This window comes from Macaca mulatta, chromosome 1 (genome assembly GCF_049350105.2).
Source record: "Macaca mulatta isolate MMU2019108-1 chromosome 1, T2T-MMU8v2.0, whole genome shotgun sequence".
NCBI classification, from domain to species: Eukaryota; Metazoa; Chordata; class Mammalia; order Primates; family Cercopithecidae; genus Macaca; species Macaca mulatta.
Window position 1 is genome coordinate 239,453,343 of NC_133406.1, and position 26,073 is coordinate 239,479,415.

Below are 26,073 nucleotides of genomic sequence, written 5' to 3' on the forward strand. Positions count from 1 at the left end.
CCGGCTCGGGGCGGTGCGCGTGCGCACGGTGCTCCCGGGAGCGCGCCTGGGCCTTCCGCGGACGCCGAGCTCGGGGGCGCTCGGAGGTCGGCAGCACCAGGAGCGGCTGTCACGTGGCCTCGGGCACCCTTCTCATTGGTCAACCTCGGAGCGGCCCCGCGACCGCTTCCGCCCGAAGGAGAGATGGTGGCGCCGGCGTCCCCTCAGTGAGGTCGCGCGCGTTCGCACCGCCTCCGCCCGCAAGAAAGATGGCAGCGGCCTGATCCGGGCCCGTTGACGGCGTCACGGGCGCTTCGCTCCGGTCCTCGGATCCAGGGCGCGGGGAGGCAGGCCGGTGAGTGAGGGTCCCAGGGCGGCCGTTGCAGGCCGCTAAGCCAAGTGTCCACGCCGGCCGGACGGCGAGGGCGGGTCTGGAGGCCGCCGCCGTCTCCCGCCCTGGGCTGGGGCATCGTCCGTCCGCTCGGCCTCGAGCCCTGGCGAGACTTCGCCGCCACCGGGGCTTCCGGGACTCCGGGGGGCAAGGACGGGCCGACGACGCGGGCCTCTCCGGCCGCCGGCACGTCTGGTCTTCTATTGGCCAAAACCTACGAGTGCCACCGCGAAACGGAGGCCGAGGGAGTCTGGTTGGACTCGCGTTTATCGGCGAGGCGACCTTGGACGAGCTGTCCCGCTTCCCTGCGCCTCCGCCTCCGCTTCTGAACTCGCGGACCCCCCCCTCCCCAGTTTGTAGGGTCTGGAGAGGTGAAGTCGGCTGCGTGGAGCGCTTGGTGTCTGGCTCAGAGGCGGTGTCATGAACCCTGTCGAGCTTTTAGAATCCAACCGTGTGTGTTCGCCGCCGGAAATAGCCGCGTTCCACCCGAGCTGAAGCCCGGGGATGGCGGAGACATAGCGTCTCTGTCTAAGCTGTTGACCACGTCCGCTTGGCAAGGGTGTGCTGAGTCCACGCTGGGAACTGAGCTGCTGGGGGATGGCGAAGTGGAAACCCCATTCCGGTGGGACAGGCCGGCGCCGCTGTGCTGCGAGCCTCGCTCACGGTGATGGAGAGATACTCTGAAGCCAGGGGAGGAAGCGCCACTTGATGGACTCCTGATATTTATAGTTATTTTGGGGTTACTTTTTTTTCCCCCCTTTTTCGAGACAGGTTTCTTTTTTTTTTTTTTTTTGAGACGGAGTCTGGCTCTGTCCCCCAGGCTGGAGTGCAGTGGCGCAATCTCGGCTCACTGCAAGCTCCGCCCCCCGGGTTCACACCATTCTCTTGCCTCAGCCTCCTGAGTAGCTGGGACTACAGGCGCCACCACCACGCCCGGCTGATTTTTTGTATTTTTAGTAGAGACGGGGTTTCACTGTGTTAGCCAGGATGGTCTCGATCTCCTGACCTCATGATCCGCCCGCCACGGCCTCCCAAAGTGCTGGGATTACAGGCGTGAGCCACCGTGCCCGGCCTTGTTTTTGTGTTTTAAAGAGACACGCTCTCACTGCGTTGCCCAGGCTGGTCTCACCGTCCTCCTGCCTCAAGTATACCGTGTAACTCATCAAGATAAGTAGAATCAAGAACTAGCCTTGTCGTCTCTAGGAACAAAGTACACTCTGTTTGCTTGCCACAGAATGTGTTTTACGACTGTAGTTAGTGGAGTCAGCACCTGGAGGAGGTGTCTTGGTTCTTAACCAGGACACTCCCCTGGTCAGGCGAGCTGGGACAACAGGAACAGAATTATACCACCACTAGGGAAGGGGAAAGCCCTCAGCCATGTTCAGAAAATCAGGCCGGGTGCGTGGCTCACGCCTGTAGTCCCAACACTTTGGGAGGCCAAGGCAGGAGAATCACTTGAGGTCAGGAGTTTGAGGCCAGCCTGGCCAACATGGTGAAACCCTATCTCTACTAAAAATACAGAAATTAATGGAGCGTGGTGGCAGGCGCCTGTAATCCCAGCTAACTGGGAGGCCGAGGCAGGAGAATCACTTGAACCTGGGAGGCGGAGGTTGCAGTGAGCCGAGACTGCACCACTGCACTTCAGCCTGGGCGACAGAGTGAGACTCTCTCTCAAAACAAAAAAAAAAGGCCGGGCGCGGTGGCTCAAGCCTGTAATCCCAGCACTTTGGGAGGCCGAGACGGGCGGATCACGAGGTCAGGAGATCGAGACCATCCTGGCTAACACGGTGAAACCCCATCTCTACTAAAAAATACAAAAAACTAGCTGGGCGAGGTGGCGGGCGCCTGTAGTCCCAGCTACTTGGGAGGCTGAGGCAGGAGAATGGCGTAAACCCGGGAGGCGGAGCTTGCAGTGAGCTGAGATCCGGCCACTGTACTCCAGCTCGGGTGACAGAGCGAGACTCCGTCTCAAAAAAAAAAAAAAAAAAAAAAAAAACCAGACATGACCCCTCACCTGGGGCTTCCTTCCTTGGGTGACCCCAGGCTTGTACCCCTGTTGGTTTGTGGCACTGACTTCAAGGCCCTTTCATGGCGGCCCCACTGGCGTTTCTCGGTGCCTGGAGGCAGCATTTCTCTGTCTAATATTACACAAGGTAGCATTCATTGAGCGCCTACTGTGTGCAGAGTGGCAGGTGCCAGGACAGTGAAGCTGAGTAAGACAGCCACAGGAGCCTCAGTCCATGTGTGTTCAGGGAACAGCTGCAACACGGGTCGGGGGGGCCTCAGCGGCACCCGGAAGGACCCGCAGGTGTTTGCCGGAGGAGCCGACTGTGAAAGTAGCAAGCTCGTGGGTGGGAAGGACCCCGAGTTTCCTTTGGGATACGTGAGGCATGAGGCCCTGTGAGCCCCTGCTTCCCACCAGGACTGGCCATGCCTCGGACGCCAAGACAGGCTTCTGGGCTCCCCAGCCTTGGCGTTCGCTTACGGGTGTGGGCAAGGGCACGTGTGTGTAATATGTGCATGCATGAGTGTGGATGTGTGTGTGCGCACCTCTGTGTGTGGGGGCTGTGTTTGCTGGGACCAGGCCCTGACACCCTCTGCCCTTAGGGTTGGCTGTCTTCGCAAAGCCTGGTGGTGGGGGGGCAGGGAGAGCCTCCTGTTTCTTTTTTTTTTTTTTTTTTTTTTGAGACGGAGTCTCGCTCTGTCACCCAGGCTGGAGTGCAGTGGCCGGATCTCAGCTCACTGCAAGCTCCGCCTCCCGGGTTTACGCCATTCTCCGGCCTCAGCCTCCCGAGTAGCTGGGACTACAGGCACCCGCCACCTCGCCCGGCTAGTTTTTTGTATTTCTTTAATAGAGACGGGGTTTCACCGTGTTCGCCAGGATGGTCTCGATCTCCTGACCTCGTGATCCGCCCGTCTCGGCCTCCCAAAGTGCTGGGATTACAGGCTTGAGCCACCGCGCCCGGCCAGCCTCCTGTTTCTTAGTGAGAAGCTGAGGCCTGGGAGACCACATGACTTAGCCAAGGTCATAGATCTCAAGAATGTTCAAGTCAGGGTCTGGAGAGTGACCATAACCCCATGGGCCAGTGGCATGATGCCAGGAGGGACAGAGCCAGGCCCCACAGGAAGGCTGTGCTGTAGGTGTTGGGCGGCGGGGACAGGTTAGCCCCTGGAGGTGTTGACGGTTCAGGAGAGAGCTGGAAAGATGGAGAGACAGGGCTGAAAACTCAGTGTCTGTAAAATAGGGAAAAAAGACTAGGCACAGTGACTCATGCCTGTAATCCCAGCACCTTGGGAGACTGAGGCAAAAGGATCGCTTGAAGCCAGGAGTTTGAGACCAGCCTGGGCAATACAGCAAGACCTGTCTCTGCAAAAGATAAAATAAAAATAAATTAGCCCGGCATGGTGGTGCGCGCCTATGGTTGCAGCTGCTCGGGTGGCTGAGGCGAGAGCATCCCCTGAGCCCAGGAGTTTGTGGTTGCAGTGAGCCGTGGTCGCCACTGCACTCCAGCCTGGGTGACAGAGCAAGACCCTGTTTCTAAAAATAAAGAAAAAACACCACGTGTGATCTGGGGAAAACAATGCCACGTGTGGTCTGGATCCTGTGAATTGAGGATGTGTTTCATGTTGCAGGATAGACGTGCTTGGGGAAGTCTTTGCTAGTCTCACTAATGACGTGTCTGTGTCTCTGCAGCCCGTGAGCCGCTCGTCCCAGCCTGTAGCCGTCCTGGGGACACAGAGCCCTCCGTGGTGCCTGGGGCTTGGATTGGAGCCAGGACCTCACTTCCTCCTCTGCCCCTGCCCCTGCCCCTCCCAGCACCTGGCCCACACCCAGCAGCCCACCCCATGGTCTGGTCCTGGGTGGCGATGGCGTCCAGGTGGGGTCCCCTCGTCGGCCTGGCTCCGCGCTGCCTCTGGCTCCTGGGGGCGGTACTCCTGATGGATGCGTCAGCACGGCCTGCCAACCACTCGTCCACTCGAGAGAGAGCGGCCAACAGGGAGGAGAACGAGATCCTGCCCCCGGACCACCTGAACGGGGTGAAGCTGGAGATGGACGGGCACCTCAATCGGGGCTTCCACCAGGAGGTCTTCCTAGGCAAGGACCTGGGGGGCTTTGAGGAGGACGTGGAGCCGCGGCGGAGCCGGAGGAAGCTGATGGTCATCTTCTCCAAGTAGGTGCCACGTGTGCCCAGGCTGGGGGCCGCTGCGTACGCTCGCCCGTGTGTTCCTGGCCTGGCTTTGCGCAGCGGGGGCGCCACATCCTGCGTCAGGACCTGCCGGGCTGGGAAGGCGTGCCGGTGATCAGCGCCACTTCCAGCCTGCTGTGTTTGCACTGAGGCCTGTGCTGGCAACCTGGAGTGGCTTCTTGAAGGCCCTGGGTCCAGTGAAGGCTCAGAGGGCCAGAGTGGGCTGCGTGGCTGTGCCTAGGACAGTCTGGAGGAGGAGCCCTCCCGGCACTGCGGTGGTCAGTGTCCTCCATGCTGAGGGGCAGATGCCGGCCACGGGCAGCCTCTGCAGGCTGCAGCACCAGTTGGACGAGGCCTGGCTGAGGAGTGAGGGGCAGCCACGGGCAGCTGGAGAGCTGGTACAGGGTGCTCTGGGCTCCTCCTGACACACCCTCTGCCCTGTGTGTCTGGGGTCCCTGTCACACACGGGTGGGCAGTGTGTCGTACGCGGGCTGGGACACGGGTGGGCAGTGTGTCACACACGGGTGGGCAGTGTGTCGTACACGGGCTGGGGGTGTGTGGGGTTGGCTTGTTTTGCTGGCCTGTTCGAGAGCAGAGCTGTGCTGTCAGTGGCCCATCCCTGCCCCCGCCCTGCCACGTCCCCGAGGCTCTCTCGCTGCCCCTGTGCCTAGTGCCGAGCTTTCTCCCCCGACCCCATCCTCGAGTCTCGGGAGCCTTGTGTAAGGGATATAAGATGAGTCAACCTGACCACTCACCCACAAGGAGCCAGGTGCTGCACGGGAGCCTTACTCCTTGTGGCACGGCCGGGGTGCCCTGCGGTGTGGCCCTGGAGCCCATGTGCACTCAGCGCTGGCCTCACTCCTGGAGGCAGAGCAGGGTCAGGACATGCCCATGAGTCCTTCAGGCCAGCCGGGGTGCTGGGCAGGGAGCCAGGGTGCAGGTGAGAGAACACTCTGGGCCTCCTGGGACCTGTGGGACCCGGGCATACGGAGGCAGCCCCTGCCACAGGGCGTGGCCACAGGCTCACCTTCCTGCAGGGCCTGGTGCTCCAGGGCCAGTGCAGAGGGGCAGGTGGCAGAGCTGGTGAGCAAGGGGGTTGGGCAGGGCTGGGGCCCAGGGGTGCAGGTACAGGTAGGGAAGGTGTGAGGACTGGCCTGGCTGTGCCAGGGCCCTGGGCTGAAGGCCAGGCAGGAGGGCCCTGAGGATCCAGGTTTTTGGGCAGAGCACAGGTGAGCTGGTGGGACAGAGGCACGGTGCCAGCTGGAGGACCTGGGCGCCAGGTGTGGCGTCCCTTTGCACCTCTCCCCAGATGGCATGGTTCAGGGATCCTTTCGCAGCCTGAGTTCACTTGGTGGTGACCTGACCAACCATGAAGAGGCTGCTGGTGCTCCCTGGGGCCTGTCAGGTTCACTACCCTGAGCTCACGCAGGCCTGGCTCACGGCGTCACAGGGGAGGGTCCCCGTCCCTGCTCGGCCAGTGCTGAGGGTGGGCTGCATGCCTGGGCGAGGGGAGTTCAGGCGTCTGCTCGGCGCATCTCCGGCTGGACCGGGGTTTCTTTTTGGTGCCTGTAACGAAACCCCGAGCCATCTCGTTTGAGGAGGAGGCGGGGTCCCATTTGAGGAGGCGGGGGGCGTGGAGAGTGGGACGTAGCAACAGGTCTCCGGGTCCCCGACACCAGCGCCGAGCGGCGACAGCGGCCGCCGTGGGTGTTCAGACTTCCCTCCCCAGCATGCGGGTCCCTTCTCACCCCCTTTCTGCGCAGGGCCCTGTCCCTCCAGGACCTATGTTCACTCAGCTGTCCTGTCTCCTCTGCCTTCTCTGGGCTGGGACGGCATCTCAGACTCCGGTTTTTTTGTGGACGTAACAGTTCTGAGGAGGACTGAACAGGAGGTTTTAGAATGTCCCTCAGTGGGATGTGTTTCCTCCTGACTGTACAGTGTTGAAGGTTTTTGGAAAGAACACCCAGAGGGGAGGTGCCCTGTCTTAGGGGCTTTTGAGCTTCACTTTCCTTCCCGCTTCCCAGCACCATGAGATGCTCCAGGCTTTACTTCCCGCTTCCTGGCACTGTGAGGTGCTCTAGGCTTGCCTCTGTGCCGCCTGCCCCAGTGCAGTAGCTGCTGCCTTTCCAGGGACCCCTGGCTCCTGTGGCTGGAGCTGGAAGCCAGGGTCTGGGCACGGGGCATCTTGCCCTTGTCCTCTCAGGAGTCAGAGGTCAATAACATGCGTGTGCACTAGCCCAGTCACATCTGCGTGCTGCCAACCCTGTTCATGTGTGTGTGCTGTGTACACGCGGGTCTGGCCTGTATACCTGCATGTGTGCGTGCCAGTCCATGTACCTGCACCGCCCTGCAGCCGTGTCTTCAGGCACCTGAGTTTGGATGAGCGACTCCTCGCCGACGTCTTGACTGGAATCCTGCGCCACGTGGTTCTTTCCACCTTTTTGTTCTGCTCGTGTGCACCCATGTCTGTGGCGCATGTGGAGCATGTGGTGTCTGTGGCGTGTGTGGAGCACGTAGAGCATGTGGCCCGTGTCTGTGGTGTGTGTGGAACGTGTGGCATGTGTGACCCGTGTCTGTGGTGCATGCGCGCTGTGTGTAGCATGTGGCCTGTGTCTGTGGCACGTGTGGCATGTGTGGAGCTTGTGGTCCATATCTGTGGCGCGTGTGGAGCGTGGCCAGAGCAGTCGGGGATGCTGCTGTCCACGCGAGGCTCCCCAGGTGCCCCACCTGCCACACGGCCATCCAGGCGGCACCCTCCCTGGCCGGTGTACTGTGGGGACTGTGGAGCTGAGGGTGCCTCCCAGGTCCATCCACCTCTGGGCTGCCGTGGCTGCTGAGGGAGGGGCGTGTGTGAGCGGTGGCCTGGCCTCCTTCTGTGGGGATCTCTGCCCAGTGCCTCTGAGCCGTGCCTGCGGTGTGTGCACCATGGAAGCTGGCCTGGCCCAGGTCCGAGAGGCCACACCCACCTGACGAGGGCCTGCTTGCCACCTCGTAACGTGGCCGCGGCTGCCCCTGAGTGGAGCATAGGGGCAAGGGGCCAGGGCACCCTACTCTCAGGGACGCCTCCAGCAAATGCACCAGCCGGGGTCTCGAGACCTTGTACCTCTGGAAGCCCTGCCTCCCAGCGCTGTTGCCCTGGGGTTAGGTTTCCAACAGGTGAGCTCAGGACACGTGCAGCCTCAGCAGGGGCAGGTGCTTGTGGCTTCCACGAGGACATGATGGTAAAGCCGAGCTCTGTGAAGCTGGGATGGAAGTGACTTGTCCTGGGGCCTTGGCCTGACCTGGCCCGTGCTGACGCTGTGTCCTCAATCTGTGTCCCTGTCTCCCAAGTCTTTGGACACAATGTTAAGTCCCCACAGGCTCTTTTTCCTCAATCTTGTCACTTGACGTTTATATGAAGGGTTTTGTTTTGTCTTGTTTCGAGTCGGGGTCTTGCTGGGCCGCCCAGGCTGGAGTGCAGTGGTGGTATCACAGTTCGCTGCAACCTCCATGCCCCAGGTTCAGGCAGTCCTCCCGCCCCAGCCTCTTGAGTAGCTGAGACCACAGGTGCACGCCATCGCACCTGTCAGATTTTTGTAATTGTTTTTTGTAGAGGTGGGGTCTCCCTGTGTTGCCCAGGCTGGTCTTGAACTCCTGGGCTCAAGTGATCCACCCATCTCAGCCTCCCAGCGTGCTGGGATTCTAGGTGTGGCCACTGTGTCCGGCCTGTATGAAGGTTTTTCTGTAGCCACACGTGAAGCATCTAAAATAAAACATGGGCTGGGCCTGGTGGCCACACCTGGAATCTTAGCACATTGGGAGGCTGAGGTGGGTGGATCATTTGAGGTCAGGAGTTTGAGACCAGCCTGGCCAGCATGATGAAACCCTATTTCTACTAAAAATACAAAAATTAGCCGAGCATGGTGGTGGGCCCCTGTAATCCTAGCTACTTGGGAGGCTGAGGCAGGAGGATCACTTGAACTCGGGAGGTAGAACTTGGAGTGAGCCGAGATTGTGCCATTGCACTCCAGCCTGGGCGACAGAGTGCGACTCCGTCTCAAAAAATAAAACGTGGGCCGGGCGCGGTGGCTCAAGCCTGTAATCCCAGCACTTTGGGAGGCCGAGACGGGCGGATCACGAGGTCAGGAGATCGAGACCATCCTGGCTAACACGGTGAAACCCCGTCTCTACTAAAAATACAAAAAAAAAAAAACTAGCCGGGCGAGGTGGCGGGCGCCTGTAGTCCCAGCTACTCCGGAGGCTGAGGCAGGAGAATGGCGTAAACCCGGGAGGCGGAGCTTGCAGTGAGCTGAGATCTGGCCACTGCACTCCAGCCCGGGCTACAGAGCAAGACTCCGTCTCAAAAAAAAAAAAAAAAAAAAAAAATAAATAAATAAATAAATAAATAAATAAATAAAACGTGAAGAGTGTGACTTTCGGAAGCTGTGGTTGGAGAGGGGAGTCTGGTGGTGATTCTGTGTGACGGAGGGGGAGGGTCCATGCATCCCCCTGGGGAGGGGACCGTGGCATCCACCTTCCCCAGTGTCTCTGGCGTGGCCCCCCCCACCCCGGCCCCCACGTCCCAGATGTTTCTTGTGTCGTCCGGTGGAGCCTGTCACCGTCGGTGGCAGGTTCACACTGCCATGGAGTACTGGGCCGGCGGCGTCCATCTGGCTGTTCAGGGTCTGGGGGCCCAGTCTGATGGCTGCCTGCCCATCTGCTGTCCTGCAGGGTGGACGTGAACACCGACCGGAAGATCAGTGCCAAGGAGATGCAGCGCTGGATCATGGAGAAGACGGCCGAGCACTTCCAGGAGGCCATGGAGGAGAGCAAGACACACTTCCGTGCCGTGGACCCCGATGGGGACGGTACTGCGGCCAGGCTGGGGTGGGGGCGGCAGGCAGGGCCATGGGCCTTGCCTGGTGCCTGGAGGGCAGACAGGCCAGTTCTGAGGGATGGGCGGTGGGGAGGCATCAGCCGGAGACCCTGAGGTGTGGTGGGCGTTGAAAGCTGGGTTCGTGATGCCAGAATCTTGGTGACAAAGGCGTGTGTGCCAAGCACTGGGCGTGGCCCATGGAAGGCGCCTCTTAGGACTTTGGGGCCTTCACCTGGTGGTGCCGAGGCACAGACATTCCCAGCTGGCCTCACAGGTGAGGAGGCGGGTGCGGGGTGCTGGCCGGGGCCCTGGGGCTCCAGACACTGGCATCCTGCCGCCTCCAGCCAGGGCAGCAGAGCAATACCCCATCTCAATGGAAGAAGAAGTTCGGCTCAGTGTCAGACATCCTGACAGGTGTGACCTGCTCTTCCAGGCCATGTGTCATGGGACGAGTATAAGGTGAAGTTTTTGGCGAGTAAAGGCCATAGCGAGAAGGAGGTTGCCGACGCCATCAGGCTCAACGAGGAGCTCAAAGTGGATGAGGAAAGTGAGTGCTCAGCCAGGCTCCTGCCGCAGGTCTCAGGACTCCCATGCGTGCATGTGTGCGTGTCGTGTGTACGAGTGCGCCGTGCATGTGTGCTCGTGAGTACGTGTGTCGTGAGTACGTGTGTGTCGTGTGTACGAGTGTGCCGTGTGTGCTCGTGAGTACATGCGGGGTGTGTGCGTGTCGTGTGTACGAGTGCGCCGTGCATGTGTGGGTGTGCTTGTGAGTACATCCGGGTGGCCGTTCGTGTGTGCTCGTGAGTACATGCAGGTGAGTGCGCCCTCACGCCCATTGTATGTGCTCGTGCACACATGTTCATCCTAACTGTATGGCCCAACCTGGGTGGTGGTGGCTGTCAGGAGGGAAGTGGATGAGGCCATTGCCAACTCAGGCACCACCCAGGGGTTTGGTGGGGAGTGTGTGAGCTGTGCCCGGGTGGCTCTCAACTCTGCTGGTGACGGCACCTTCACGGCCGTTACTCAGTTGGGTCCTGCAGAGAATCTGAGGCTGTGCATCTGGGGTGGGACCTGCCCCATACTCTGAAGGCCACCTGAGGCAGAGTTTCCCAGGGAGAGGGCACAGCCTGTGCCTGAGGGCTTGGCCCTGTGGTTTGGGTCTGCTGGAGACATCTGTGTGGCCGTCAGGTGGTCACCAGAGAGTGGTCAGGTCCCAGGGGGAGGCTCTTCCTTGGGTCTGGGGTGTGGCCGTTGGCCAGCAGGGCAACCTCAGCCCTGGGCGGGTCTGAGCTGGTGCCTCTGTGTGAAGAGGGTGGGGCCAGGTGGGGCCCGGCACCCGGGCTAAGGCCAGGCGAGGGGAGAGCCAGGCCACCCTGCGCGGGGCAGGTCTGGGAGCGCTGTCCGGGCAGAAGCCCCTGCTGGCTCAGTCGTGAGGCACAGCTGAGCGGGTACTGTGGCGTTGCTGCCACCCTGGGGCTCTGCGTGCCCTTCCCGGTTGTGCCCGTTGTCTGGTTTGGGCTTTGTGGAGAATGTGCAGCGACGCCGGTTCCATCGCGTCTCGGCTTCCTGGGGTGGCGTCTCTGCTGGGAGCCGTGTTGTTTACGGGGCTGGTCACGTGATAGACGGGGCCGCTCCTGGCAGGCTGGGTGCATCTTACACCTTTATTTGTTGTGCCTGCTCAACCTATCAGTGACACACATTTCCTCACCAGAGTCTGAAGGCAAACCTCCTCTTAATTTATTTCTTTTTTCATGAGACGGTCTCACTCTGCTGCCTACCCTGTACCTTCCCGGGCGCAAGGCAATCCTCCCACCTCAGCCTCCCAGGTGGCCGGGACCTCAGTCACTGTCACCATGCCAGGCTAACTTTTGTATTTTTTGTATGGACAGATTTTGCTCTGTTGGCCAGGTTGGCTTGAAACTCCTGGACTCAAGTGATCCGCCCACCGCAGCCTCCCAGAGTGATCGGCGTGAGCCACTGCACCTGCTCTTAACCTCTCTTTTTTTAATTTTTAATTTTTTATTGTTTGAGAGTGAGGGTCTCACTGTTGCCCAGGCTGGAGTGCACTGGTGCAATCTCGGCTCTCTGCAGCCTCCACATTCTGGGCTCAATCTGTCCTCCTTGGAGAATAAAAAAAGTAAAGGTGTAAGATACGTTCCTGCCAGGAACGGCCCGTATCATGTGACCAGCCCCCATGGCGGGGCGGCCTCCTGAGTAACTGGGACCACCAGTGCGTGCCACCATGCCCCACTGATGCAGAAATATATATTTTGTAGACACAAGATCTCCTCATGTTGCCTTAGGCAGGTGTCAAACTCTTGGGGTTTGAGAGGGTTCAAGTGACCCGCCTGCCTCGGCCTCCCCCCGGCCTGGAGTTGCAGGCGTGAGCTCCTGTGCCTGGCCTTGACCTTCTAGAATGATGTGGAGACTTTTGAGCCTATTGGCTCTGCCTGCCCTTCTCCCAGTTCATGTACTCTCCTCTGGAGTTTGGTCGTGTCCTTTCTAAATTTTACCAATTGGACGTTAAAAAAACTAAAAAAGGCCGGGCGCATTGGCACACGCCTATAATCCCAGCACTTTGGGAGGTCGAGGCGGGCGGATCACGAGGTCAGGAGATCGAGACCATCCTGGCTAACACGGTGAAAACCTGTCTCTACTAAAAAATACAAAAAATTAGCCAGGCGTCGTGGCGGGCGCCTGTAGTCCCAGCTACTCGGGAGGCTGAGGCAGGAGAATGGTGTGAACCCGGGAGGCGGAACTTGCAGTGAGCTGAGATCCTGCCACTGCACTCCAGCCTGGGCGACAGAGCAAGACTCCGTCTCAAAAAAAAAAAAAAAACTAAACTCAAAATAAGAGGATCTCCCTGTGTTGCCCAGGCTGGTCTCGAACTCCGGCCTCAGCCTCTCAGCGTGCTGGGATTACAGGCACAAATCCCAGTACCTGGCCAAATTGGATGTTATTATTTCCTTTCTGAAAGAGTGGTTTACGTTTTCCTCACCGCACACGGTTTGTGCCTCCACCCGGGTCCCGCGTTCCCTGCTGTCCTGCCGGTGCCTTTAACCTTCGTCCCGTTGGTGAGCTTTTGTGCAGCAAGTCCAGCCTGCTGGCGATGTGCTGTGGTGGGAGGCCCTTGTGTTTGCCCGCGCCCCAACTCCGATTGTGTCTGTCTGTCCTTGGTGCCATTTTCTGCCCAGGACATGTCCCACCTGGACCTAGAGCTCTGTGACATCCCTGTGAAGCCTTCGTCTACTTTTGGGGCTCAGCAGAGGTGTATGTAGAATTCACTCTGCGTTCTGGAGGTCCCCGTGCGTGCTGAGGTGCCGTTCCCTGCCCAGCCGTGTCCGATCCGTCTTGGTCCCCCCGACCTCGGGGTGCCTAGGACCCCCCACCCCAGCCAGTATTTGGTTTCTGGCTCGGGAAGAGCAGTGGCCAGGTCCTGGGAGGGAGGGCCTGGGAAGCACTGGTAGGCGTTGCTCCAGCGACCTCCGACCCCTCCCTGCATGGCTCCTGTGAGGGCCATGGCATGAGTCCTGGGGCTGCTGTTCTCGTGCTGCAGACCTGATTCTGGGGACTGCGGTGAAGGCATGGCAGGCGGGCATCGCCCCTGTCCCCTGCCTCCGTTGCTACATCTCTCTGGGTCTGAGGTTGGGGCTGGGCGGCGGCTGTGAGAATCCTGTGCTGGAGAAGGCAGCTCTCAGCCGGCCTGTCTGGTGCATCTGTGCCTGTCCTGAGTGAGTCTCAGTTCAGCCCCGTCCATCCCTCCCAGGAGCTGCGGTGGAGCCAGACAGGGAGGGGTGCCCCAGGACCCTCAGCCCCGTCACTCCTGTCTTCCTTTAAGTGAACTGGTCGTGTAGGAGGAGGTTGTTCAGAAAGGGATGAGGAGACGGCAACTAGGCCTCATCCTCCTGCAGTGACTGTGACCCAGAGGCTGCGGTGTTTGTGGCAGGGGCTGCGGCCAGGGCAGAGTCGGGCCTTACTTGCAGGGGCTGAGCCTCAACACTGGACTTGGCCACTGACCACAGCGAGCCCCAAGATGGGGCAGGAGGTTGTGGTTCTGCCCTGGAGACCGAGACAGGCCCGGACTGAGGGTGGCATGGGGCCCTTGGGATGCGTGGGGACCTCGGGGTGAGGGGTCGTCAGGGCCGGGAGGGCACAGCGGGAGCGCGGGGGCCACACACCCAGAGGCAGTACCGTGTCCCAGCCGGGAGGCTCTGCTCAGCCCCTGTCTCAGTCATTTCTAGAAACTGTGTTTTCCTCCCTGTGACGTCACACATGACGGAAACGGAAAGGGCAGTGAGTCCTTTGCCCTGCGGCGCCAGGGCGGTCCTGCGTGTGGGTGATTGGCTCCTCCGGAGGGGCAGATGCGGGTGTGTGGGGGGGCCCAGGCCCATCCTGAGGGGTCCCGGGCATGAGGGGGTCTGAGCTATGTCCTGGGGATTCTGGGCCATGGGAAGGTTCTGGATCATGTCTTTGGGTGTCTGGGCTGTGTGGGGGGTCCAGGCCATGTCTTGGGGGTCCAGGCTGTGTGGGGTCCAGATTCTGACTTGGGAGTCTGGGCTGTGTCCGTGGGGAGTCATGGCCATCCATGTATCGGGGGTCCAGGGTAGGGGGTCCAGGCTGTCTTGGGGTATCTGGGCTGTGTGGGGGGTCCAGGCTGTGTTTGGGGGGGCCTGGGTCATATCTTGGGGGGTCTAAGCTTTGTCTTTGGGGATCAGGCCTGTGGGGGGCTCTGGGTTATGTCCTGGCGGGGGGTCCAGGCTGTGTCTTGGTTGTCTGGGCCATGTCCGGGGGACCTGTGAATCCTGGAGGGTGGGGCCCCGGTCTCGTGGGCGGCTATGTCCCTCGAGTTCAGGCAGCACCTCTCGGAGCTTTCTGGCTTTGCGTGCCGGCGTCTGTCTGCCTCGATGCCCACAGGCTGCGCCCCTCTCAGCACAGGAAGTCCTGGAGAACCTGAAGGACCGCTGGTACCAGGCAGACAGCCCCCCCGCGGACCTGCTGCTGACGGAGGAGGAGTTCCTGTCGTTCCTCCACCCCGAGCACAGCCGGGGGATGCTCAGGTTCATGGTGAAGGAGATCGTCCGGGACCTGGGTGAGGCTGGGTCCAGCCTGGCTGGCGCGCCAGGGCCCGGGGACCAACGGCAGGGGCTGGGCATCGCCGGGAAGTCGGGTAAGGTCCTGCGGGAGCCCCAGCCTGGGTGTGGGCTGATCCGTTCCCGTCTCACAGACCAGGACGGGGACAAGCAGCTGTCCCTGCCGGAGTTCGTCTCCCTGCCCGTGGGCACCGTGGAGAACCAGCAGGGCCAGGACATTGACGACAACTGGGTGAAAGACAGAAAAAAGGAGTTTGAGGAGCTCATTGACTCCAACCACGACGGCATCGTGACGGCAGAGGAGCTGGAGGTGAGCCCTGGTGCAGCCGCGTCCCGGAGCCAGCCCTGCGAGGCACTGTGTGCGGAGGGGCCGGCGGATCTGGGCCTGAGACAGGAAGCCATGCTGGTGTCCAGCCTGAAACTCCCCCTGGGCCGGTCACTGGGGCGTTTGCTCAGCGGCGTCCACCAGACCGCGTGGCCATGGTTGGCGTTTAGGTTCAAATGGATCAGAGACAGGCGAGCCTGGCCGGGCTCCATCCTCAGGTTCTCACGGCCCGTTTTTAACGGGACCACAAGGGGAAGCTCCTGCTGGGCCCAACTTGGAGGCAGGTGCAGGTGGGCGGGGCGGCCTGTGCCACATGGCTGGAATTTACCACCTTCCTTTGAAGCGTTTTCACTGGTATCATGTGTAGGCTTGTTTGTCTCCACTGCTGAATGAGTCACCTTGTTTTTATGTAGAATCCTGTGATCCCTGGCGACAGCCAGTGAGCCCGGCCCAGGTTAGGGATCCTTCAGAACTGGGGTTCAGGCCGGGGTAGCCCCTGTACCCCGTGACCCCTGCCGGCCACGGGCAGGCCTTCCAGGGCCCCCGGCTTCTCCCTGCCCTGTGCCCTTCTCATTTGTGCCGCCTCCCTTCGGGAACCTTCCAGAACATGCCCACACTCCTGCTGCAGCCAGCAGGCACCTTAAATAGCCACTTCGTGTGGATGACCGCGGAGCTCGGGCCCAGCTGTTCCTCCCCCGAGCGGAGCCGGGAGGGCCTCCCGGGCGGCTGGCACTGGGAGGGGGAAAGGCGGATGCTGACCTGTGCCCCGCTCGCCCGCAGAGCTACATGGACCCCATGAACGAGTACAACGCCCTGAACGAGGCCAAGCAGATGATCGCGGTCGCGGACGAGAACCAGAACCACCACCTGGAGCCCGAGGAGGTGCTCAAGTACAGCGAGTTCTTCACCGGCAGCAAGCTGGTGGACTACGCGCGCAGCGTGCACGAGGAGTTCTGAGCGCCCAGCGCGCCCCGCGCACCACCAGAGCGGCCCCGCGGGTGACTCCAGGCTCCGTGGCTGTCCCGGACCCCAGCCCCTCCCTGCCACCCACCACCGGCCGACCGTGGCCGCCCCAGTTGATCAGCGACGAGTCCCCCCACAGCGCGCACCCCCGCGAGGCTCAGCGAGGCGTCCCCACCGCGGCGCGCACCCCGGCGAAGCTTCTGCTGTGATGCGGCCGGGGTGCGGGGCTGGGCTGCGGCTCCGCGGCGCCTCCTCCTCCCTGGTCCCTCGAAATCGCTGCATCTCACTTCTGAGAACGAAATCTCGCTTCAGGCACTCTGCCGACGGCGCTGACCGCATCGCGGCCGGAACCTCTGGGCCCGGCCCCTCCCAGGGCCACCGCTCCGTGGGAAATAACAGCTTCTCCGTTTCCTTGAAAACTGAACGATTATTAAAAATAGATTAAACTTCGCTGGAAATGAGTAGCCACGAAGTTCAGGGGAGGGCGCCTGGTCCTTCCCGGGCCTGGCAGGTTGGAGCCACCCAGGTCCCACAGCTGCCGCTGAGAAAATGCGAATATTTGTTGTGACAAGAATCACATTAATTTACTGTAAACATAGTTGCCTTTTTGGTCAGCTTCATTCTTTGGGTGTGAAACAAAACACAACACCAGCGTGGCACGTCTGTGGTCAGAGTTTCCGCTGGAGGCAGATGCTGGGTCAGGCGGAGGTCGTGGCCCGTCGGAGGTGATTCTCCTGGCCGGCAGGGACGGCAGGGGCTCTGGGAGGACGGGGGGCAGCGCTGTGTGTGAGAGCAGGGGTCCTGAGGGCAGCAGAAGTGTCCATTGAGTTTGGGGTTTGGACATTTAAGGCAGGAGCCAGAGCCACCTAGGGGAGTTTTGGGTGGAGGATGGCAAGGCCTTCGGGTGCAGAGGGGCGGGCCCAGCCCCGGGAGGGGCAGAGAAGGGGGGGTGTGAGGACGGCTGGTGGGGGTCCCGCCCTGTGGCGTGTGGGGGCCCAGGCTCTTTCCTGGTTTTCCCGGCGGGAGCTCAAGGAAGCCAGGAGTGCCCCCTCCTCAGTCTGCCCTGCAGTGCCCGTGTGACTGGCCTCTGCCCGGAGCCCACCTGCCCAGGTGCTCCTACGGGGCCGAGAGGGCAGGTTGGCACCTGGGCTGGTTCCCAGGCAAACAGGATTCACAGAGCCATGGCCAGGCAGGTGTTGGGAGGAAGGTCCCGTGCCCTACTGGAAGGGGCTGTAATTCCCTGGAGCCAACCTTCGGTGGCCTGGACTTTGCCCTTCCCCATCCATGGCCCCAGGCCAGAGCCAGGGACCATCACAGCCTCAGCAGCTGAGGGCCATTCACCCAGAAGTGGGAGGTGTGAGCTGAGGCCATGCTGGACTGGACATGAGGGCGGGGGGACAGCTGGGTGTGTGGCGGCACCTGACCCTTCCGAGGCCCCGGCCACCTCCAGTCTGGTACTGGAGGAGCAGTGGCCACCCGCGGGCTGCCCTGGGCCGCCCGCGACACCACTGTGCAGAGTGGAGAGCCCAGCCCCTGGGGATGCGGTTTGAGCTGCAGGCTGCCTTGCAGACCTCGGGTGTCCTCAGCTCTGGGTCGGTGTCCGTCTCCTGTGGCCACTCCACATCCGGTTCCGTGGACACAGCGGGGCTTTCTCGGACCTGTGAGCTTCAGCCCAGGACAAGGAGACCTGAGCTTCCTGGGCAGCTTCAAGCAGGAGGGGCCATGCCCTACCCTGGGGCCACTGCAGGTGCCAGCAACGTGCTGGGGGTGCCCTCTCCATGGTGCATGGGCCCCACTCACTGCACTTGTGGGCAGACGCGGCCACTTAGGCCCCAGGAGAGCAGTGTTGCCCATCAAGACCCCCAGCTCACCTGAACCTCCAAGAAACCAATTGCAAATACAAGCTTTTTCTCACTGTCGGTGGGAAACCCATGTGAACGCTGGGCGGAAACTTCCAGAAAATTCCAGAACTTTCCTCTTCTGCCCACCTGGGTTGGGGTGTGCACATGCACGCACACGCACTGTCTGGGATGCTCTGAGCCCTTCCAGGATCCTCTCTACTTGTGGGGTTATGGGGAGGGTGACCAAGTTAGGGACCCTCAGTACAAGGGTGAGTGGCCTCTCCCTCCACTCCTTCCCCCTCCAGGCCCAGCGGCCTCCATGGCTGGGAATTTCCCGCGGGTGGGCAGAGGGCAGGCAGCTGTTTCCTGTGCTTCTGGGAGGAGGGGATTTCCAGGCCCTTCCCCGCTGCTCTGTTCCCCTAGAGGCCCCTCTCCACTTGGCAACTTTAAAAATGAACTTTTGGATAATCACAGGCTGGTCACAGTTACTTGAAAGGTACAGAAGGGACCCAGGGAGCCTCTGGCCCCGCACCTGCTCCCCGGCTCTCCAGGCAGTTCCTGTTCTCTGGGCAACCCGTGGAACCTGAGAGCTGTCTGCATCAAGGGAGAAACCTGCCTGCGTGTCCACGTGTGCCAGGTCATCCAGGACCCACCCTCACGACCTCCTCGGAGGCCTGTCTCCAAACACCGCCACATGGGGGTTAGGGCTTCCACGCAGGAATTTAAGGGGCACAGTTCAGCCGTAGACACCTGCCCTGCTCAGGCACACTCAGCGTGGGCCCTGGTCACGGAGCCTCGCTCTGTCGCCCAGGCTGGAGTGCAGTGGCACGATCTCAGCTTTGCAACCTCTGTCTCCCAGGTTCACGCGATTCTGCTGCCTCAGCCTCCCGAGTAGCTGGAATTACAAGCACCCACCACCACGCCCAAATAATTTTTGTATTCAGTAGAGACGGGATTTCGCCATGTTGGCCAGACTGGTCTCGAATTCCTGACGTCAGGTGATCCACCTGCCTTGGCCTCCCAAAGTGCTGGGATTACAGGCATGAGCCACAGCGCCTGGCCGTGGGTGTCTGTCTTACCATGGCTGTGGTCACTGCTGCTCAGAGCTAGTCTTGGGCACTCAAGGGGGACCATGGTCCAGCAGTGTCACAGCTCCGAAGGTCCAGACTGAACAGTTGCCGCTCCTGACTCAGTGCTGCCTCAGTTTACCCACGTGCTCCATGAACCTTTTTGCTGAGGGTTGAGTCGCAGGCCAGGCCCTACTGTGCCCTGGGGTCTGAACATGGTGGTCTTGGGCCGAAGAGGGCAGAAGGCAGAATAAGCCAATGCTGGGGGTGTCCAGACCCCGCCTTTGTGCCCAGCCCACAGCCAGGGTCCCCAGCCTGCCACCTTCCTCCTCCCGCCTCCTCTGCCCTCCTCCCCTCTCCCCTCCCCTCTCCTCCCCTCCTCCACAGTCCTTATAGCCACACCCCGCAAGGAAAACCCAGACTCTGGCGACAGCGGAGACGAGGATGTGTGTGGGGGCTCGGCGGCTGGGCCGGGGGCCGTGTGCGGCTCTGCTCCTCCTGGGCCTGGGGCTGAGCACCACGGCGAAGCTCCACTGTGTCGGGGACACCTACCCCAGCAACGACCGGTGCTGTCAGGAGTGCAGGCCAGGTGAGGCCCAGCTTCAGGAGGGTCTGCCACGCACGGGGCACTCCAGGGACTGGGGGCTGGGGCAGGGATGGGCCAGCCAGGAGGCTGGTCCTGGGGAGGGGGCAGGCAAGGGGCCCGCCAAGCCTGGCAGAGGAGCCGTTTGGGGAGTCCATGGGCGCAAGCCCGGGGCCTGACCGCTGCCTGACGCCGGCCTCTGCTGCAGGCAACGGGATGGTGAGCCGCTGCAACCGCTCCCAGAACACGGTGTGCCGTCCGTGCGGGCCCGGCTTCTACAACGACGTGGTCAGCGCCAAGCCCTGCAAGGCCTGCACATGGTGCAACCTCAGTGAGCTCCCACCTGGCCCCACAGCCCCACCCGGCACAGGGGGCGGCAGCCTGGCAGCCACATTCCCACGCAGCAGCACAGGGCCCCCACAGCCACAGAAACGAACCTCAAACCACAGTGGGGTCTGCTCCGCCACAGGGTCCTTTGAGGAGCTGAGGCATCTCCCGGGGCACCCCCACTCCTTCCGGGCCCAGACTCGGCCCAGGCCACGTGGAGTCGGGGAGACCCCTCTGGCCATGTGTCCTGGCCCTGCTGGCCCGAGCAGTGAGGCTGGGGGCCTGGGCCATGGAGACCCTGCCTCAGGCAGTGCTGGCGGCTGGAGGTGGTGGAGGGGGTGGAGGGGTAGGGAAGGGTGGCTGGGGCTGCCACAGAACCAGCCCCAGGTTGTGGCCAGGAAGGGAGGGCCTCGGGGGCTGCAGGGGCTCCACACCTTGGGGGAGGCTGCAGACCCCTGCCCATGGCCCTCTGTGTGGTGGGGAGGCCAACCTGTCCTTCTTGGGGACCCTGTCCACAGCCCCCACCTGATAACCCCCTCCGGCCCCTGCTCAGGAAGTGGGAGTGAGCGGAAACAGCCGTGCACGGCCACACAGGACACAGTCTGCCGCTGCCGGGCGGGCACCCAGCCCCTGGACAGCTACAAGCCTGGAGTTGGTGAGCTCGGTGGCTGCGGCCGGCAGTTGGGGGTGTCCCAGCGGCTGTCTGTGACGCAGATGGGCCGTGGGCCGCAGGGAACCGGCCCCACTGGTGCCTCCTCTGGCATCCTCAAGACGGGGCTCCCAGGTCAGGGCCCACGGGTGGGATGTGGGCAGGGAGGGCTTCCAGAGGCCAAACCCACCACCCGGCCGTGGGGGGCGAGTGGCAACCCACAGGCTCTGCCCCATGTCCCCAGCACCCAGGGCCTGTGGGCAGCCCCTGACCACCCTATCTTTGTTGCAGACTGTGCCCCCTGCCCTCCAGGGCACTTCTCCCCGGGCGACAACCAGGCCTGCAAGCCCTGGACCAAGTGAGGGGCTGGGGGTGCTGGGGGTCCTGGGGGGCGGGGGGGCTCAGGGGTTGGAGGGGCTGGGAGGGGTGGGGGGGCTGGGGGGAACCAAGGGTGGTTGCAGTGGGGGCTGGGGGGCTTGGGGGGGTGGGGGGGCTGGAAGGGGGCCGGGGGAGTGGGTAGTTAGGACGGAGGAGGGGCCTGGACAGGGGCTGGGAGGGGCTGGGGGGACCTGGGCGGGGCTGAGTTTTTAGGAAGGCAGAGGGGCTGGGGGGCTGGGAGGGATTGGGGGGGTTAGGAGGGCAGAGGAGCCTGGCCAGGGGCTGGGAGGCTGGGAGGGGCTGGGGGGCTGGGAGAGGCAGGGGGCAGGTGGGGAGAGGAAGCGGAGGTGCTGGTGGCCCTGGGGGCCTGGCTGTGTGGCTGGACCTAGTTGGGGAGCAGGAAGCTGCTGCCTTGGGGCAGCCTCTCCCCATGGGTGGAGCTGGGTGTGTGGGACCCTCACCCTCTGCAGCTGGGAGGCCCTGGGGGCACAGGACAGGGAAGTGCCGGTGGGGGGTGTAGATGTGGGAGAAGGGTGTGTGGCCTTGGAGGCCCCTGTGGAGGGCACGTGGGGCTGGGCAGGGCCCTTGGCTGCTACTGGCCTGGTGTCTGTGGTAGACGCTGCCTGAGGCTGGCCAGCGCGGACCCTGTCATCCCCACTGCATCTCCCGGGTCCCAGGGTGTTTCTGGCCTGAGCAACACCCGCTGCTCCCCACAGCTGCACCTTGGCCGGGAAGCACACCCTGCAGCCAGCCAGCAATAGCTCGGACGCCATCTGTGAGGACAGGGACCCCCCACCCACACAGCCCCAGGAGACCCAGGGCCCCCCGGCCAGGCCCACCACTGTCCAGCCCACTGAAGCCTGGCCCAGAACCTCACAGAGACCCTCCACCCGGCCCGTGGAGGTCCCCAGGGGTAAGGGCGCCTGGCCCAGCCCAGCAGGGCCCCCAACCCAAATAGGAGGAGGGGAGGGCGGCATGGGGGCCCCTCCTGCGGACTCCACCCAGCAGACCCCTTCCCGCAGGCCCTGCGGTTGCTGCCATCCTGGGCCTGGGCCTGGCGCTGGGGCTGCTGGGCCCCCTGGCCATGCTGCTGGCCCTGCTCCTGCTCCGGAGGGACCAGAGGCTGCCCCCCGATGCCCCCAAAGCCCCTGGTGAGTGCCTCGTGGCCCTGCCCCACTGCCCCCACGCGTGAGGCCCACCCACCAATCTCTCCTTTTCTCCCCCCCAGGGGGAGGCAGTTTCCGGACCCCCATCCAAGAGGAGCAGGCTGACGCGCACTCCGCCCTGGCCAAGATCTGACCCGGGCCCACCAAGGTGGACGCTGGGCCCCGCCAGGCTGGAGCCCGGAGGTCTGCTGGGCGAGCAGGGCAGGCGCCGGCCGCCCGCCCCGCCACGCTCCTGGGCCACTCTGCGCCGTTCTAGGTGCCGCTGGCTGCCTCCGGCTCTCTGCTTACGTATGCCATGCATACCTCCTGCCTCGCCGGGCCACAATAAAACCTTGGCAGACGGGAGTCTCCAACTGGCACTGTGGGCTGCGCACCTGTGGCAGGGAGGCCTGGGCCGTGCCCGCCTCTGGCTGGAGAAGGGTCTTGGGCCAGGGTGGAGGTAGCAGGTAGTGGGGTCAAGTGGGACCCTGGAGGTGGGTCCCTGGGTGCAAGTTCTAGATTGAGTGGGGAGCCGGGGGAGTGATTGGGAAGGCTCAGGTCCAGGGCCGCCTGGCGTGGGGGCTGCTGGCCGGCCGCTGACAAGGGTCGCCCTGAGCCCAGGGTCACCCAAGGAGCTTGGGAGCGGCTGACCCCTGGGCCTCTGTGTCCTTGAAGGAAGAGTGTAGAGACCGCCCCTCTTCCCCTCCACACCTGCACCCACCCCCTGCTGCAGCTGGAGGTGGTCCCAGGGCCCCTGAACACTCAGAGGAGTCCATGCAAGGGCCCCTACGTCCCTGCCATGGGTGTCCAGGGGGACAATCACCTTGGAAACCACGGTTTCTGCTTGAGCCAAACTTCTGTCCACCCTGAGGCCCGGCTATGCCACTCCTGTGCACTTACCCACCACCAAGAGGCCTGGGATCTGCACAAGAATGTCCACAGCGACCTCACGTAACGTGGCCCCACAGTGGAGAACGTCCACAGCGACCTCACGTAACGTGGCCCCACAGTGGAGAAACCCAGGCGTCCGCCAGCAGCGTGGATGCATGAGTGCTGGCGTGTTCAGATGAGCTCCCAGCTCCCCGGCCCACACCACAGGTGTCCAAAGAAGGTCCCGAGGACCCGGAGCCATCCCTGGCCACATGGGAATCCTCCCAGCCGGTGTCTGGGAGTGGGACGTCCTCCGAGTCGGTGTCTGGGAGTGGGGTGTCCTCTGAACCGGTGTCTGGGAGTGGGGTGTCTTCCGAGCAGCACATGGGAGTGGGGTGTCCTCCGAGCCGGTGTCTGGGAGTGGGGTGTCCTCCGAGCAGCACATGGGAGTGGGGTGTCCTCTGAGCCGGTGTCTGGGAGTGGGGTGTCTTCCGAGCAGCACATGGGAGTGGGGTGTCCTCCGAGCAGCACATGGGAGTGGGGTGTCCTCCGAGCAGCACATGGGAGTGGGGTGTCCTCTGAGCCGGTGTCTGGGAGTGGGGTGTCCTCCGAGCCAGTGTCTGGGAGTGGGGTGTCCTTCAAGCAGCACAGAGGCTGCTCCCCTGAGGCCACAGCTCGGGAACAAGGCAGGAGCAGCCCTGCAGGCCTCCCACACAGAAGACACCCCGGGTGTCCGAGCGACGTCTGTGTCCCTCGGGAGGTGGAGGTGCCTGTTTGCCTCCGTTGTGCGGAACGGCGGTCAGGGGCAGAAGTGAGCGAAATCCTCCCAAGGGCTACGCGGTCTCACTCCACATTTTTTTTTGCCAGAGTCTCACTCTGTCTCCAGGCTGGAGTGCAGTGGCGCAATCTCGGCTCACTGTAAGCTCCGCCTCCCGAGTTCACGCCATTCTCCTGCCTCAGCCTCCTGAGTAGCTGGGACTACAGGCGCCGCCACCACGCCGGCTGATGTTTGTATTTTATTAGAGACAGGGTTTCACCATGTTGGCTAAGCTGGTCTTGAACTCCTGACCTCAGGTGGTACAGCTGCCTCAGCCCCCTAGAGTGCTGGGATTCCAGGTGTGAGCCACCACGCCCGGCCCTCACTGCACTCATGAATGAGAAACACGGCCGAGCCCGGGCACGGTGGCTCAGGCCTAGAATCCCAGCACTTTGGGAGGCTGAGGCAAGAGGCTCAAGAGTCTGAGACCTGCCTGGGTAACATGGCAAGACCCTTTCTCTATGAAAAACAGAAGAAATCAGCCAGGTGGACCATGCCTGTGGTCCCGGCTACTTGGGAGGCCAAGCTGGGAGGATCACTTGAGCCCAAGAGGTCGAGGCTGTAGTGAGATGTGACTGAACAAATAATAAAATGAAATTTAAAAAATTAATTAAGAAGAAACACATGAAGCCTCATGGAAGGTTTTGCTGAGGGCCTGGCACAGCCTGGACGCTCCGGCCGCCGTGGCTGGTGTGGTCCAGCCCTGCAGCTGCACCTACTGCTGCACACAGCGTCCCCGGGCCAGCCTCTGCGTCCTCCATCAGCACGCACTGCCCACGGCTGTCCAGGCCCCTGTGCCTGGCGGACGGCTCCCCTCTCCGCCGATGTTGTGGAAGTGGGGAACCGCCTCGGGGGCGCACAATGGGAGCGCCACGCACCACTCACAGCAGCCCAAGGTGCCGGGACCACAGCGGGCTGTAAGGAAGACGCCCATCTCTGGCCTTGGGCTGCCCCAGACCCCTCCTGCGTCTGCGGCTGGTTTTCTCCCCCGTTTCTCTCTCTCCTCAAACCTCCGTCTTCCACCCACTCTCTGCCAACCACAAGCCTCCGCCTGCTGCGGAGGGAAGTCAGAGGCCATCCTGTCCCCCACCCAGCACCTTCACCGAGTTCCCCGGGTTCCTGCACAGGGTTCAACCTGCAGGCCCTGCACGGGGTTGGGGCCGTGCCTCTGAGAGCCCCCAGGCCCCCGCCCCGTGGGGCAGGCGAGGCCAGGCCTGCAGGCAGGATGGCGGGTGGGTGGGGGAAGGGGTCCGGTGGCCGGGACTGGAGCGGCCGGCCAGATCCCATGGGGCTGGCAGGTCGAAGGCTGTGGGAAAAGGGCCTCTTCCCCAAACCTGGCACCCACACCCATCGCTTCCTGTTTCCTCTCCTCTGGGCACAGCACCCCCCAGGCCCTGTGGGACTTATTCCCCAGCCAGGACCCCCTGCTGCACCCCCAGATGGACAAGAGACCACCTGCTCTTGGTCTCTGTGCTCACCCCCCGACCCCCTCACCTGACACCACCTCTGTTGGCAACTCCTGCACCATCTGTGCCCCAGGCTCCGCCTGAGCTCTGGCCCGGTGCCCATCTGCACCCCCCCCGGGCCCCACAGTTGCCCTTCTGGATGCACGCAAGGGCTGCCCCTCGCCCGGCAGCCGCCCTCGCCCGGCCACCCTGTGGGCTGCTCTCCTGCGTGAATGCCCCGTCGTTTGTGTCATTGGCGAGGTGCTCACAAAATACCAGAAAATAAGATGAACAAAATCACCTCCAGCCTCGCAGCCCAAGGACAGAAGTCATGGGGAGCCAGTGAGGGGCCTTCCGCAGCGAGAGGGACGGGAGGCGGACGTCACACCCCCGGCAGCCCCTCCGGGGACTGTGTGGGGAGCTGCTCGGGCTGCGCCACGGGGCGGGGGGTCCTCTGCCCGCTGGCTGCCTCCCACTTGGCCCATAAACTGCTTGCCCTCCTAACTCTGTCCCTGCCTCTGGAAGCAGGACTCGCACCGTGTGGTTGATGAACATTTATTTAATTTTTTGGGACTGATGAGCGTTATTTACAGGGGACGCATTGTGTCTTCTCGGGCTGCCATCTACCGGCACTCGCCAGGATTGGGGGTGAGCCCAAGCTGGTGCAGAACTCCCGGGGTTTTGAAACGGGCAGGGGCGCAGCCCAGCCTGCCCGGGGTCTCCTCCCTGAGCACCTTCGCCTGGCGTCCGGGTCTGACGGCACCTCTTTCTATCCAGGGGCCCAGAGCCCCTCCCAGGCTAGGGGCGGAATGAAGATCTCCAGGCCCCTCAAAGGCCCCCAGGCCCAGATGGCCCCACCCCCTCCGTCTGAGTGTCCGGGCAGCCTGGAGCCGCGGAGACCCCTTCCTTTTCTGCAGTGTCTGAAGACGGCCTCTCCGAGGCAGGCTCCTCCATCTTGGATCTGAGAACTCCAGGGTGTCACAAACAGCTAATTCCCGTCATTTACCCTGGGAAAGGAGGAACCGCCTTATGGGGTGAGGTGGTGGCTGCAGGTCTCAAAGAGGTGTCTAACCACATCCAGCTGTGGGCACAGCTACGCTCAAGTTCCCGAGCCCCCGCCTCCAGCATTCCTGGGGTCTCCACTGTGCTGCACGGCACCGA

The 26,073-nt window shown here is 62.5% G+C and overlaps 2 protein-coding genes across 5 annotated transcripts; both read left to right on the top strand.

Annotated features, from left to right (window-relative positions):
• The first annotated feature begins 224 nt into the window (after window positions 1-224).
• Window positions 225-16,388, top strand: SDF4 (stromal cell derived factor 4). Of its 4 annotated transcripts, none has more exons than XM_077981478.1 (7): window positions 225-378; window positions 4,009-4,542; window positions 9,268-9,404; window positions 9,846-9,959; window positions 14,343-14,501; window positions 14,637-14,812; window positions 15,608-16,388. In XM_077981478.1, exons 2-7 carry the CDS (start codon window positions 4,217-4,219, stop codon window positions 15,782-15,784), a joined length of 1,089 nt encoding a protein of 362 aa, XP_077837604.1. In that variant the 5' UTR covers window positions 225-378; window positions 4,009-4,216; the 3' UTR covers window positions 15,785-16,388. The 4 variants fall into 4 exon arrangements, with proteins under 4 accessions (XP_077837604.1, XP_077837615.1, XP_014972597.1 ...); XM_077981489.1 differs by having other exon boundaries at window positions 225-334; window positions 4,065-4,542; window positions 14,637-14,859; window positions 15,575-16,388; XM_015117111.3 differs by having other exon boundaries at window positions 225-334; window positions 4,065-4,542.
• An 854-nt stretch (window positions 16,389-17,242) lies between these two features.
• TNFRSF4 (TNF receptor superfamily member 4) lies at window positions 17,243-22,151 on the top strand. Its single transcript, XM_001090870.5, has 7 exons — window positions 17,243-19,287; window positions 19,490-19,612; window positions 20,162-20,263; window positions 20,549-20,615; window positions 21,352-21,548; window positions 21,658-21,786; window positions 21,864-22,151. The coding sequence occupies exons 1-7, from the start codon at window positions 19,143-19,145 to the stop codon at window positions 21,932-21,934; spliced, it is 834 nt and encodes a 277-aa protein (XP_001090870.1). The 5' UTR covers window positions 17,243-19,142; the 3' UTR covers window positions 21,935-22,151.
• The last annotated feature ends 3,922 nt before the right edge of the window (window positions 22,152-26,073 follow it).

Coding starts and splice junctions, on each gene's coding strand:
- TNFRSF4 (XM_001090870.5), top strand. CDS start 19,143: ATGTGTGTGGGGGCTCGGCGGCTGGGCCGGGGGCCGTGTGCGGCTCTG. Junction 19,613..20,161: donor CTGCACATGGTGCAACCTCA/GTGAGCTCCCAC, acceptor GCCCCTGCTCAG/GAAGTGGGAGTGAGCGGAAA. Junction 21,549..21,657: donor GCCCGTGGAGGTCCCCAGGG/GTAAGGGCGCCT, acceptor CCCTTCCCGCAG/GCCCTGCGGTTGCTGCCATC.
- SDF4 (XM_015116456.3), top strand. CDS start 4,217: ATGGTCTGGTCCTGGGTGGCGATGGCGTCCAGGTGGGGTCCCCTCGTC. Junction 4,543..9,267: donor CTGATGGTCATCTTCTCCAA/GTAGGTGCCACG, acceptor GCTGTCCTGCAG/GGTGGACGTGAACACCGACC. Junction 9,960..14,342: donor GCTCAAAGTGGATGAGGAAA/GTGAGTGCTCAG, acceptor CGCCCCTCTCAG/CACAGGAAGTCCTGGAGAAC.